This window comes from Anthonomus grandis, chromosome 2, assembly GCF_022605725.1.
Source record: "Anthonomus grandis grandis chromosome 2, icAntGran1.3, whole genome shotgun sequence".
NCBI classification, from domain to species: domain Eukaryota; kingdom Metazoa; phylum Arthropoda; class Insecta; order Coleoptera; family Curculionidae; genus Anthonomus; species Anthonomus grandis.
The window spans coordinates 20920083-20935388 of record NC_065547.1 but is presented as its reverse complement, the minus strand read 5'-3'; the positions used below and the strand labels follow the sequence as shown (position 1 = coordinate 20935388).

The window sequence follows — 15306 nt, the reverse complement described above, 5'->3', positions numbered from 1 at the left end:
TAAATCTTATATTCGCAATCCAAATAAATTTAGATTTTTTTGCCCGATTTTTTCTGCTGAAATAAAGTGCTGTTCATTTTCATTTAAATTTCATTGACTGTGGAGGGTTGGGTCTAGGTAATCAAAATTGACCAGTCTCGATCAAAAAATCGCTATTTATCATATAGTATACTAATAGTAATTTTAAATGCTTGAAGCATTTTTTATTTTAGATAATTTTAAAGTTGATAATTGATAATTGACTTAGATAATTATAAATGATATTGATTTAGGTAATTTGATATTTTTATCTAAAAATAGTGATAAATACGAAAAATATGCGCTTAATGCCCTTTTTTTAAAGCAAGGCATCGGTAGCGCTCTTAATTATCATTCTAATAAAATTTGAAAAAAAGTAATTAACTAACTTACTTTTATATCGATAATATACAGAATACCAGAGAGGTAAATGAGTAATAATAAAGATGTTAATTTAGGACAGTGAACATAAAACGCTCAGTTATAATATATTAAAAAGTTTTGCGAAAATAGGTTATAAATACTCTCTTATAATTACTAATGATCTCTTTTTTAATTAGAAAATACAAAATGATATTAGCATTTATCCCAATGCAACTTTTATTTAATTTATTTATTTTAAAAGTGTCGGAATAGTTTTTAAGTTTTATTCTCGCGAAGTTATAATAAGAACTTTAGCTTATTAAGTTAGTTTAAAGGTCCGACTTAAGAGTTAGCGAAACTTAGTCTAAGTCACAAAATGCTTCTTCCAGGCATTTAAATCCTTCTTTTGGTAAATTAATGGCTGCTTTGAAGTATGTAAGTTAGAGTTAAATATTAATATTAAGAGGTCGATCCCCTTAAACTTCGATTATTTATTTGTGCTTTCATTGTAACGTCAAAGCTGCTAAATTATCCAGGTAAAAAAAGTTTGCTCATATATTTATACGAAATTAAATTCTTTATAAAAAATCTTTCTTTGAAAATGTTCGCCAGCCGAACCGTTTCCGAATATTCAATGAGGATCAAAATGTAGATCTAATAACATCATTCGTTCAAAAGCTAGTTTTTGCAAGTTGCGCTATAACTTCACTAAGGTGTCGTTTCTCATTTTACTGTCCTGACATCTTAATTATATTACCTACTAATTCATTTGGCATAATGGTATTCTAAATAGATATAAAGTAAATTAGAATGCTCATAATCAAAAGCTTATTTTTTCTGCTATATACCAATATCCAAATGCGGCTGTTACTGGCGTTTTACGCTTTTCATTGGTTTGATCAGTTGTATCAGTTTTTTAATAGTGCGTAAGTCGTTTGCCTTATTATTTTGTGCGAAAAAATGGCCTATGTTTACCAAAACGTTTAACTAGTGAATATACTTATCTATGCTAAAAATGTATAGTCGCAGCATACAGCTTGTATGCGGAAAGGTTTCCTTCAAGAAATCATCCAGTTCCATGTATGTTTGTAAATGTAGTTATTAGACTTCGTGAGACAGGGTATTTAAAAGAGTAACGTGAGGCAACGCGGAAAGAGCTACTCAACCAAAAATGTTACAAATTGAAGAAAACATTCTAGAAATGGTCAAAAAGAGCCCAACTAGTACCTCTAGTCAAAGCTTCTCATAGTGAAGTGTGGAAGATAATATGATAAGAACAGTATTATCATTATTAACAGGTCCAAGCGTTACAACCTGAAGATTATCCTAGAAGAGTTGTATTTTGCCATTAGCTTTTAGAACAGTTCGGTAGAAATAAAAACTTTATAAAATGAATTGTGTGTACAGACGAGGCCACATTTACACGAGATGAAGTAAAAATTTCTTCAACAATTATGTAGAAGATTCGCATTCTGTAAGAATATTTAATTTTCCATAGTAGTAACTGTTTGGACTATCGTGGTAAATGACATGCTTATTGGAACCCACTTTTTTCCACCTCGACTGACCGGAAATTTATTTAGATTTTCTTCGACAAAATGTGCCACAATTATTAATAAATGTTTCTCTAAATGTAAGACGGAATATGTGGTTCCTACATGATGTGGCTCTACCACATTTTAGACGAGGAGTATACGAACATCTTAATAATGAGTTTCCGAACAGATAGATAGGACTCATTAAACCCATTTGCTTCATTTGACTTTGCTTGCACTTGACAAGTTTTAAAATAAATGATTTTGCTTTCTAAACACTCTTTATGAAAGTGGATATAACTTTCTCCCACTATGCTATTTAAGCAGATCAAATATAATGATTTACAGGCAACAAAATAAAATTATAAAGTTGATTATTAAAGATAAGTTTGTTGACGAATGTTTTCTCGGAGGAGCTGTTTATTATGTCCGCACTAGATATTTCAAACGGAATTAAAGTAAATGGAAAATCTTCATCAATATCAGATATGTTGATAATACGATACTAATCGCTAACATACATATATCAGAATATTATTGATAGCATTCAAAGAGCAAGCTCACACTATGGAATGAAGTTCAACATTAAGAAAACAAAAACAAATGGTAATTAGCAAAAATCAGAATATCCTGATTTTATTGCAAATCGACGGAGAAGTTCTAGAAATGCTTAATTGTTTTATATATGTGGGTTCCGAGCTTGAAAGAGACACAAACCCCGATAACGAAATAAGGAATAGAATCCTAGCAACCGCATGGATTTATGATATATAAGCGACTCCTCTCATATACAAGCGACTCCTCTCATCATGGACGTTGAAAGCGGGCATGATAAATAGATATGAGGTGTTTGAACTCTGGTGCTACAGAAGAATGCTGAGGAATTCCTTGGATGGAGTGAACTAAGAACGATGAGTACTTCAGAGAATACGTGAGGAGCGATAGCTATGTAGTTAGAGCGATATATGTAGATATATAAAAGTATAGAAAACAGCATACTTAGGCCACCTACTTAGGAATGAAAAGTACGAGTTACCCCAAATACTAATTGAGGGAAGGTTGGCAGGAAAGAGATTTGCCAAGAAAGCCACTGTCCTGGGTGCGAAACGTCAGAAACTGGACCGGTCTGAACTTCGAGTAGGTTCTTAGAACAGCAGAAGACACATTTTTTGCATTTGCGAGGTGTCAAAATTGAAATCTACCATTGCTCATTATGTTCGCGTCAAAAATTACCTTGAACTTTATTAGTGTCGGTAGGCTCATCACAAGTAGCCGATGCTCTGACAAGCTTTTTCTCCTTACTAGAGGTTCTTCCTTCCTTTTTAATTTTCTCGGCTGACTTTTTTTGCGCACCAGAATCACTAGGTTGATGCTCTTCAGTTGACGCTTTCTCTTTACTTCTCTCTCCTTTACTTTCTCTGTCTTTGCTTTCTGCCTTTTTGTGTTTATGTTTTTCTGAAAAAGTAGTCAAGATAGGTAAATATTTATAAGAAAACTACAAAGCCAAAATTATATTAAAAATATTTGAAAAGTATACTATTACCCTTATGCCTATGTTCTTTGTGTTCCCTATGGTCTTTTTGTTTTTTTTCTTTGATTTCCTTATTTTCTTCATGTTTAAATTCAACCTCTTCTATATGCTGTCTACTAGGTCCAGCTTCAGGTTGCATATCTTTTTCTTCGATTATCAGACCTTCTACTTCATCCTCCACTACGACACTAGTCTCAGTTCTTTCATCCTTGTCCTTATCGGTAAGTTTCTGAGATCTCGGCGATTCTGCCTCATCTTTAGAACGATGTTTTCTGTGTTCTAGAAAAATAACAACTCGGTTTAAAATTATGAAAAGTTTTGTTAATTTACTAAATTGGTAAAGTTTTATAGGCGCTTCCAGTAAGGTATTTTTAAAATTCAATTACTTTGCATTTCAAATGAAATAATAGCATAAAACATTTTTAGCATTAAATATGGTAGTCCGGTTGGCATCGCAAAACCCCTGCAAACAAACAAATTTCACATTTTATCTCTAGCAGAGACCAAAGTGAACTCGGAAACGACCAAGGTTCATATGTTCTATCCTGGATACGACCTCCACACCCCATTTAGGTGCAACTTCGGACTCGTTCAAAATAACAACCGAGAGATCTACAACGTACTACACTTATTTCTGCTTCTTCTTCATACCACCCAGCGAAATACACTACTAGGATTTTTACCGACTTTGCTCATAAAATCAACGATCTGCAAGCAAACTATCCAAGTGCAGAAATTCTAATTGCAAGAGACACTTTATAATATTGTAACGAAATTCGGGAACACACTTTTATTGTCAACGTTAAAAACACTAACGTAACTCGCCTTGGGTCTCGTCGACTTTAAGTATCTGCGATTTTGCAATATTTTAAAATTTGAGCATAAAGAGTACTTTGAAAAGTATAGATTAAGAGAAAAAAATTTGCGGATTATTCACATAGGACGCTAAAAAATAATATTAAATTATGTCAAAAAAGAGGTCTACTCTACTCTATTTGATGATCGAAACTCGTTGCTATTGATAATTACATTGTCAAATTTTTGACATATGATCTCGCAGTTGCCAAATTGTGTATATATGTAATAAGAAACAAGCACATCTAAAAAGCATATCTTATATAAGAGAAAACATGAAAGACATCTAAATCTATCTGCCAAAATGACAGCAGTGTTTTTACACTATAATAGTGAATGGGATTCACTTTTACACACATTTGTACACAAGCAAAAAATTCGTTCCCTTATGCAAAGGTTCGTAGCCTCCATATTTTCTAACATTTTGAGATTCTATTCATATGAAAAAATATAGAGACGGCTCGTAAATGGCGAGCACATGGGGGGCTTACACCCCGTTAGCACACGGGGAGCGTAAGCAACCCAAAATCAACCCAATGCAATTCAACCGAGCCCAAAACACTAAAAACATTCATATAGAAGAAATAAAAAATTCTTTAATCAACATGTATGGCAACGCTGTCACCTCGCGGCGTTATGTCAAATGTCAATAAAAAAGAATAATGAAGGAAGGTGGAAGGGAATTTTGTTTTTGTTATTTATATGAAAAATAAATATTCTTTAGGCTTAATTTTAAATAGAATATGCCTATATTTCATATTATTTTTAATTAGGATACAAATCTAAAAAGTACCAAAACAATAAATAATACATTATGGGTGTCTTCGGTATGTTTTTTTACACGAAAATAAAGGGACTTAATTATAGGAAAAGGTAAAATAATTTTTTTTTAATGTTATATAAACAATTTCGTCTTTTTGGTCATGTTTTATGTATAATTTCATTTAAATTAAATAATTTTTCCAAAACTACAAAATTCTTAGTCGCAAAAAAATAAAAAAAGTAAAACTGGCACAGATGAAATCTGAACCCAGGCCGACCGGTTCATAGTTCACTCTCATTACCATTAAGCGATGAAGCGCTTGCGGCGAATGTTCGAAAACGAGTTTATATCGTACATAGGTACACATTGTCATATTTTTTTTAACGTAAGTAGAACCCTAAATAAACCCTACGAATCAACTTTAACTACAGAATACTAATAAAATAATACAAAAACTAGGAGAATAATTAACGTATTTACATTTTCATATTAATATCATAAAAATTTGTCATTTATTTTGACAGGCCCAAAATAATACTATTCCTCTTTAATAAAAATGAGGCATTTTCTTTTCATCAAATATGATAAGATACTCTATAAAGAAGTCAACATGAATGAAGATAACGTCTCTATATTAGAGAAAAAGGCAACAACATCGCAACGCCGCTCGATCGCATTGTTGATTCCATGGAAACAACTAATCTTTACCAGTAAAGTCGTCAGAAGATATTTACACGATAAATATTTATTATTAATAAATTATGTTTTAAATTATAAATAATATTACTGTTTACGAACTTTTTATGCGTTTTTTTTTAACGTACTTCATTACAGTAAAGGTACTTATCCAATAAAACGCATTTTTATGGAAATTAAATATTTTCCCATAGTGCACAAACAGCACAAGTTTTCACTATCGTAATAGTTCACAAAAACACGCAAATGCGTCTTTTTTTAAGGAAAAACTAAAGAAAAAACTGAATTTCACAAATTCCGAACGTAAATACAAAGTGGTTTTAGGAATAAGAATGTTAATTTTTTTTTGCTTTGAAGATGTTATTTATATATTAGATGTTATGTTATTGTGCTTAGAATAACATATATCTATTTCTACTTTTTATTTTTAATCCAGAATCTAACATCAATAAGTTAAATTAACATTATTATATTTGTTAATTATAGCTGAAAATAATCTCTTTTGAAAATGCGTGTAAACTTGACAACAGAGAATCGATGAATATGTTTGTAAACAAAACACCCCCCTTGCCCCTGTGTACATGTTGAACTCAAACAAAGTTGTTATTTACTAATTCTAGCTTTTTAATGTTCTAAGACTATAACGTCCACAATGTCAACTGGCTGACGTATTCTAATAGGACTGATTATCCAAAGCCAAGCAAAGGACTTTTGAGGCGATTTGTCATGGCCTAACGCAGCTTATATGGGCCAACAAGAATCCCTGATAAACAGGGAAAGTTTGCTAGCCTCCTAGATCTGTTTTTCGCGATGGATCCTGACTCAGACAATATTACCGTACATGCACCACTAGAAATATAAAAAATCACAAATTAAAAACCACAGCATGTGAAATAAAAACTCAGAATTCACCGAGTAAAGTTTGGCATTATTATTATTTAGCCAACTGGAGACATTTAAACAGTCCTCTCTTCGTTTTCTTAGAATGATATCTGTTTCAGGACTAAGTCTTCCACGTGTGCAAGCGAGGCTTCAGATTTCATACGGCTTATATTCCAAACACATTAAAGAGCTCTTTAGATAGCAAACTGTGGTTCAATAAAAGTGAACATCAATGCTGCAAGTTAGCAAAATGCTGCTTATCGCAAATGTCGAAATGACTTAAGAACAACTTATGACAAAAGAGGGCCTGACTCTGTTTTATCGATTCCACTATAGTAAATTCTCTTTCGAACTAGCCGATATCATTCCACCTAGAGCTAAATACGCAAGATTTCCTTGACATGTAGATGCGACTTATGAGTGCATATGTAAATGCTTAATAATAACTACTAGTAAAAATGCTCCTTCGAAGCCAATACATTTTTAATTTTTTCATAATAAAATTTAAGCTTTATTTCGCAATAGTTTCGGTGATAAATAATACAAGTAAAAAATTTAAATTAAAACTAAATACTAATAATTACTAACTAATTTAAATTCGTTGCATGTCTGTTTATGATGTGTGTGGATGACACTATTGATAAAAATATATCTGTTATATTTACATAGTCGAAGCTTTTACAGCTATGAGGTTGACAAGGTGTTTAAGCAATTTTGTTTAACGTGGTGGAAAAATAACAACGAATGTATGCCACTGTATCACGAGGGGGATCTGAAAAGTTTACTTTTTAATATCGATACAAGATTTTTTTCTTTTACAACATAGCTTCTTTGCTACAACAGTGATTATGACAGTTACCCTTTTTGGATCGATCCCTTTTCGCTGTTGCCTGGTTTGACTGTATTTTTATTTCGGTCCTATATTGGTGTATCCATGTTTCATCTACAGTAATTAAATATCGCCAAAACTCTGTCAAACATGCAAACTACGCCAACAACGCAATGGAAATATTCATTCCATTAGGTATTTAGTCTGATGTGAGCAAACAATATATTACTCTCAACGCGCAGGAAAATATATAAAGTTTTTATTTTAACTATTTTAAAATCCTCACAAACATTGGCAAAAGTTTGTCCGCTATAGAGCAGCTGTTTGACAAACTAAAATTTCAGGTCAATAAATATGCATTATTATCATACATTTGCTTACTATTCGCTTGTACATTAACGAATTTTTATTGGTTGAATAGACAATGCTCCTTATAAAGATGTGCCACACGCTGAGCTTTCCATTTGACATATTAAAGTAAGGTCAGCTGCAGGTGAGGAAGTGATCAACAGAGTTAAGGACATGGTGACCAAAGGCTGTCCGCGAAGAAGGGTGTTATCATATTTACAAGGAGACTACATGTAAGGAAACCAATCTGTATGCTAAGCGTGAGTACCATAAACTTAACGATAACTAGTTTCAGAAAGTAGTCACATCGGCGCAGAAATGGTCAGAAATGTACCTCATTGTGAATGGCTCGACCCTCCTGCTGAGAGTTAAGAGTGTTGTTATTTGCGAAACAGTAATATAGATAATCGTCGTTAGTTCCAGTCTCCTTGCATCTCTACTGTAGAAGATGATTCTATACAGTCTCATTCTTATATTCTTATATCATATCAACTTCTTGGTATTATTTAGTAAATGAAGGTGATTTTGATTGATTGATGATTTAATAAGCGAAAAATTAAAAATAAACGGTGTGCATTGTAACAAAATTCCAATTAGTATTGTGCAGTGTGGAAGATGTAAAAAGAGCCTCCATTCTTCCTGCCTAATGAGAGTAAAAGCCCGCCAAATCTATCTTTCATTGTCAAATGTCAGACAGTCCTAAAGGTTATGAGCAATCTCTCTTTCTCTTCGTCTTCCTGCTCTTCTTTTTCCTATGCAGTAAATAACGAAAAACAAAAAAAATATGACTTTCGCAGATCCAAATCGCAATACAAATAGAATAAGATTTTTGAACTGTTTGTTCAAGAAAAAAAGGCAAAGTGCCCTGTCAAATGGCATGAAAGACGAAAATACAGACGACCTTTTAAAAATTGCAACAAACATAAACAAACCATCTTTGTATCTATCCTTGCTCCTGAAATCAAAGAAAGAAAGAATCGTCATTACATTTATATTTTTATTTTCTTTACTACCTGTTCACGTGGAATTTGTTTGTAGGTGTGTTGTTGTTTGTAGAGTTTCTATATTTTCGGTCAATGTCAATGTCACATTATTATCATAAAAGTGACTGTTCCATACAAAAACTTATTTGGTTTGCCAATACCTTTAAAAGCGAATAATACTGAAAGTAAGGAATATTTTTGCTCTTTCGTTGAGTGCAATTTTATTTGTACCTTGATTTAATCGAGAATGCCTGATCCACGGCCCCTTGCTAAAAAATTAAAATTACTTTCATTTACGGTAGAAATCGTAATGTGAGACGGAAAGAATTATTAATGTTCGCTTTCCTGACGTGTCCAGTATGTTGAAAGTATATTCGCGAGGTAATTCAGAAATTTACCAAGACGGGTAGTGTTGCCAGTTGGAAGAATCCAGGGCATCCCAGCTATCCAGAAGAAAAACAGATGAATATTATAGTAGCTATAGTAAAAGATCGACAACAGTCTACTTCCACAATTCGTGACACGTGTGATGTATCTTCTACTACTGTGAAAAGGGTACTTAAAAAAATACATTTCATCCGTATAAAAATTAAATGGTTCATCAATTGACAGAAGATGATCCTGATCTACATATGGAATTCTGCGAAGTAATGACCGAGTAATGTTCAAAGATAAAATGTCCGTTATTGGAGTGACGTAAATCCCTACATATTTTTTTTCTTTCTAGTTCTTTAACATATTAACAATATTCTCAATTTAGGAAGCTTAGGTAAAATTAGCAATTTTGCGAACGATAATATTGTTTTTTACACAGCATCGAACTGGCTGTTGTTAAAGGCCAAAGTGGAGAAATATTTGCTGATAATAAATTAATTACTCCGAGAAAATAAATTGACCCTCATCAAAAATAAAACCTAATTTATTACATTTACATCTTATATGAATGAATAATTTACCAGAATTTAACAAACTTAATATAGACCACAGTTTTGTTGTATCGGAATTTAACACCATTAAATACCTTGGATTGACTCAAAGGATTCTAAGACTCATGAGGTGAGACACACACACACACACACACAATACCCAGAAGTCATCACAGACGTCCCGCCGCCATTTTGCAAAATCAGCTAGGAACCAAAAAGTAGTATTTAGGTTGCTAATGATGTGTGATGTGACAGTTTGCTATATAAAAGTATGTTAGCAAATGCTTCGTTTTCCAAGATACGGGGTGTTAAAGTTTTTCTTAAAAATTGACGATTTATTTATTGCTCTGAAACCGGTCGAGATTAGAGGGTTTTAAGAGGTTATCGCACATTTTTTGACATGCAATTAAGAATTTTATGTTCACCATTGGCACGCATACGGGTAAAGATCTCAAGTTTTTTTAAAGAAAAAAATGGTGCGCCACTGAGATATTTTAAATTAAAAATTATTTTTTGAATTCGTTCAATTTGCGACAAAAAAACTCTCTCACCTTTTTTCCGTATGTGGCGCGTATTTTTCATTTCTTTAATACATTATCAAGAACTATCTAATACAACAACATTAAACCAGAACAATAATAGAAAATAACAATACTAAAATTTTAAATAGGCACAAAGCTACAACAAGTGTTCAAAATGACCTCCTTCAGACCTTACACAAGATTCAACACTTCGCCTCATTGATTTTCGTATTCGCGCAAATATTCCTAATGTATTTCTTATTATCTCACAGCCGGCTATAATTCGATTTCTCAGGTCATCAATATTTTGGACGAGAGTGGAATAAACTAATGACTTAAGAAAACCCCAAATGCAAAAATCTAGAGGATTTGAATCTGGCGATGGAGCAGGACAATGTTCTGTACCTATCCAACGATTTGGAAATACTGTATCTAAGTGATTACGTACATTGATTCTAAAAGGGGCTGGTGCACCATCATGCATGAACTATAAGTGTTGCCTCAGCTGTAGAGGAATTTCTTCAAAAAGAACAGTTAACTCTTCCTATAGGAAATGAAGGTAAAATATGTAAGATTCTCCTGTTAGGCGTTGTGGGAGAAAATATGGGCCCCTTAAATGGTCGTCAATTAATCCAAGCCATACATTTACTGAAAACTGATGCTGAAAATGAGCCTCAAAGATTCCATATGGATTCTCCTCAGCCCATAAGTGATTGTTATGGAAATTTCGTATGCAATGTCTTCCAAAAGTAGCCTCGTCAGTAAACAAAATACCATTTAAAAAATTAGGAATTTAAGCAATTTGATGAAGAATCTATTGGCAAAAAAATAGGTAGTAGAACTTGCGCACGTTGAATATGAAATGGATACAAATGATTTTTTTTAAGAATTTCAAATACAGTGAAGTTGCTTACATTCAATATGTTATTACTTAAAATTAATTACTTATTAATAATAACTAAAAGCTTAAAAGTGAAGAAGCGCTAATTTGACATTTCGTATTTCGCAGATGAATGTTGAGATTTTGTGTTTAATATTAGATAAATGTGGACAGTAGCCTACTAGATAATATATTAAAGAAATGAAAAATACTCATCACTGTATATCGTTCACCAGATAGTGATTTAGACAGATTCTTTCATGTAATGACAAAAGTTCTAAAAAAAATGATGTACATAAAGCGGTGCTCTAAAACTTTTTCAGGTCTTTTAATCTTAGACACTCGAAAGAAAAAATGACTAGATAATATATTCACTAACACTTATGGATTAACTAAGCTAGTTGATATTACTCACACCTCAAACCACAAGGTATATTTTTCAAATCTAATATATCTACAAATTCTTAAACAAGAGTCTGTTTTAAACCAAATAACAGAAGATGGTACCCGTAATCTATACCAAAACATGCTAAACATCAATTTTAATATTATTAACAAAAATAATTTGATTATCGATCTAAAATTTAAATTGCTAATTGACATACTAACAAATGCATCGATGCAATTCCAAAAAACAGTCTCTAAAGTTTGAGGTAGCACAAAGCCTACTCTCAAAGTCAAAATCGTGTTATTAACTTTTTTTTATCACACCTCAGAAGTTGATAATCTTTATTACTAAACTCCAGAAAAAATCTATTAATGGTTTTTCGCAAATCACCTATCATTATATAATTCAAAATCGTAAAGTAATAACTAAAATTTCTTAATAATAACAGTGAGATTGCTGGAAAGATCCAGAAATGACTCAAGATATTTAGCAATAAATGTCTTTAATTACTAGCTAGAATAACCTAAATTTAATCAGTTCAAAAAAACAAATCAAGAGGTCTCTCGTGCGTGATTCCTTCTTTTCATTTGAATAGTACCTAGAATCCAATTTTACCTTTAGCGATATATTAACTGTTTTTTTATGATTTTAAAAATGTTATTTTAAATGTTAATTGATGTTCCTTAATTTTATTTGTGTCGTAAATATATTTAATTAAATTATATTGTGTTTGAGCAAGTGCTTGTGCAAGTACTGAATTTTTATATATTATACCAATAAATTGTATAAATATAAAATCTATCTAAATTAATAATGATAAAGTAAATTCGAGTACTAGCTTTGCAAACTCATTCAAGCCGCTCTTTATATAATAGAAAAATGATGCGTGGAATACTCTCTCACTAGAAAGAGAACATCTCTACATGCACCTACAGAATCATCCCTACAGGCACCTAAACTATCAGGTACCTTACTAAGTTTTGCTTAGGAAGTCAAGCGCCTGGGTAAAACATTCGATAGAAAACTAAATTGAAACTTTCATATCACAAAGAGATTAGATAAAGCATACATCTCATATGAAGGATACGGACGCTCTTCTTTCTTCCACAGTTATGTGAATCTATGGGACTATCATAAAGCCAATAGAATATTATAATACCAATCGAATGACATGGATTACTCAGATGTTTCTATTTATATGGTTTCAAAATAATACAGCTTCAGACTGTGGTATACACTCTAGAAATCTTTAATTACACATAATACAAGCATTAAATACTATGGTAAGTGTTTATTAACTTTGTTGATATAACAACTAATCAGCAATAACATTACTCACAAAACTGATTCTTGCGGTGTCAAGAATATGCCTCACGTCAGAGCTATCGCAGTAACTCCATCTCCCATCAAAAACAGGGTAGGAGCTTCAAACTGCTTAATCTTATCCCGAATATACTAACGTCATTAGCCAAACACGTGTCGAGAATAAAATAAATAGTTAACGATAAAATTGTTTTGTGATTTGAGCGTCACACCAAAAGTTCTAACCATAGGACTATTAGGAAACATTTCTACAATCTGGCCAAAAAGAACCCTTGAAAAATTTTTGGATTAATTATGTAAATTAATCTGATCCTAATCTGATTCGACGTATATCAGTTTTCCAAGCAAGTATTACGGTTCTCAAAGATGCGCCATTTTGCTTATTATAATTTTCGGTAGCTTTGGGCGAGTAATACAGCACGCGCTTAGATACGTTGAAATTAGTTACGTTCTTACATCACAGTTGTGTAATGAGTTAGTAGGTTATAGACCGTACGAGCCTTTATGTCAATTGTAGTAATCGAGTTGCTGTAACAAATTTATTTCACCGAGGTGATAAACTGTTTAAATAAATAAATACAGAGTCTATTTTTAAATACTTGTAACAAGAGACATATTCGGTACAACACCCTGTCAACAGGAAAATAGTTATTTATGATTTTGTTTATTCAAGTAAATCGGATTTTCGGCAAGCATCATAATAAAGACATATCGATAAAGTCAATAGCGCTTCAGAACTAACAACGTTGTGAAGTATTCCTATAATAGCAAGCACAATAATTCCTTAATTTTCCTGCAAACCGAACCATAACCGTTCTTGTCTGGCCAGCCCTTGTATATTTAATGTGCATCTCAAAAAACTGAGAAAAATATTAAAATACTGGACTTTCGAAGTAGCAGAGTTATGCTCCCCTTATAACAGAAGTAGGAAAGGCTTAGTTAGAAAGAAACTGAATCATTTTAACAAATTACGAAATCAGCCGTAATTTGTTCAAATGAACGTATTCAAGGTGAGCCTCATACAAATTCTGACGATTTTGTATATACAGCGTGAGTTTTCAGTAAGTTCAAGAAACAAAGGTAAGCAAGAATAACTTGCAAAAAGTACAGTGATAAAAAAGATGGTGGAAAAGATTATTTAAATACTCTGTTAAGGATGTAGGAAGAGAGAACAACATATTTGAACAATAAATTTTGGAAAATTTAATACTAATAATTTTAATGCTAGAAATGTTAATGCTAATAATTCTGCAATACCTGCGTCTTGATTTCAGATGCACGAAGCAATCTCATAATAAAATAGACGATAAAATGATTCGTAGTCATATTAATTCTTACAACCCAAGACACTGTGGGCAGTTACATTTCCGAGATCTTACGTTTGAGGCAATGCATCAGGCTTTTCTAATTAAAGATCACCATATAGAAATTTCTTATGAAAAGCATTAGCTAAAAAAATTTATATTTCAATACCAAATATTGGGACACGAAGAGTGTGAAAATTGTGAAGAGTTTTTTTCTACATGATAAAATTTAAAAAAAAGATAATCGCGACTTGTGATGATTATAACAGAAAGTAACAGTTAAAAAAAACAACAGATAGACAGAGCAACAGCCGCGTAAAAATTACACGAATGATGGTAGATAAATTAGGTAAAGTTGCATATTGCGAAGACCTTGTATGAATTATGAATTCTTATGCTGTCAAGACTGGAAACGTTTAAAACTGTGATTTTTACGACCAGACTACAGTTTACGATGAGAGCTTTGTACCAACTGGCAAAAAAAAACGTTTGCGCTGTTTGGCATGATGCCTTATTTCAGCGCAGTAAAGAGGAATATATTACCAGTTTTCTCTTGAGAAAAGAAACGCTGTCAAAATAAGACTAAGGGTTGATTTTCTTTGCTCAAATTAAGAATTATTTATTTATTTTAATTTTTGCTCTAGATTGTTAAATTTCAAGAAATTAATGCTACTAAATTTCTTATAAAATATTTTGAGTTCGGTCATACATTTATGCCCGCGAATTCTTTTAATCAAAAATTTGAATTGTCAAAAGATAAACCACAAACTATACAATAAAAAGGCTTCATCCATTTTCTCAAAGAGACCAGATACAACATAACCAAATGAAGAAAAACAACACACAATTGATGATGCTCTAATAGAGCGAAACACGTGTCGTCGATAATAAATATTTGTGAGACCGTAACTTGGTCGTTTTTCTTTGTTTAAACTATACAATTTTGATATATACCATCAAGCTGAAAGACAAGCTCGAGTTTTAGCATTTTTTTCTTTGGGGGGATTAGACCTCGCAATATAAACTTAGAATTAACCCTCCATCATATCTAAATGAAATAGTCCAAATATCTGTCCATAGGGATGTCTATATTATGACATACCAAAAGGACTTTGACGGTCCAACATGTGTATTTCATTTTCTTACTGTCAACATTATGAA

At 32.1% G+C, this 15306-nt stretch overlaps 2 protein-coding genes across 9 annotated transcripts in view; one reads left to right on the top strand and one right to left on the bottom strand.

Annotated features, from left to right (window-relative positions):
* The window catches only part of LOC126749023 (structural maintenance of chromosomes protein 2-like), a 445423-nt gene that overhangs the window by 26110 nt on the left and 404007 nt on the right, over positions 1-15306 (top strand). The gene's annotated exons all lie outside the window — the stretch shown is intronic.
* Positions 1-15306, bottom strand: part of LOC126748915 (biotin--protein ligase) — a 227154-nt gene that overhangs the window by 94877 nt on the left and 116971 nt on the right. For all 8 annotated transcript variants that reach the window (XR_007664835.1, XM_050458459.1, XM_050458478.1 and 5 more), the window contains 2 exons: positions 3460-3726; positions 3150-3371 (listed from right to left, as the gene is read on the bottom strand). Coding sequence is in view for 7 of the 8 variants with exons in the window: in XM_050458459.1 (XP_050314416.1) it covers positions 3150-3371; positions 3460-3726 (489 nt within the window). In the remaining variant the exon portion in view is untranslated. The remainder of the gene's footprint in view (positions 1-3149; positions 3372-3459; positions 3727-15306) is intronic.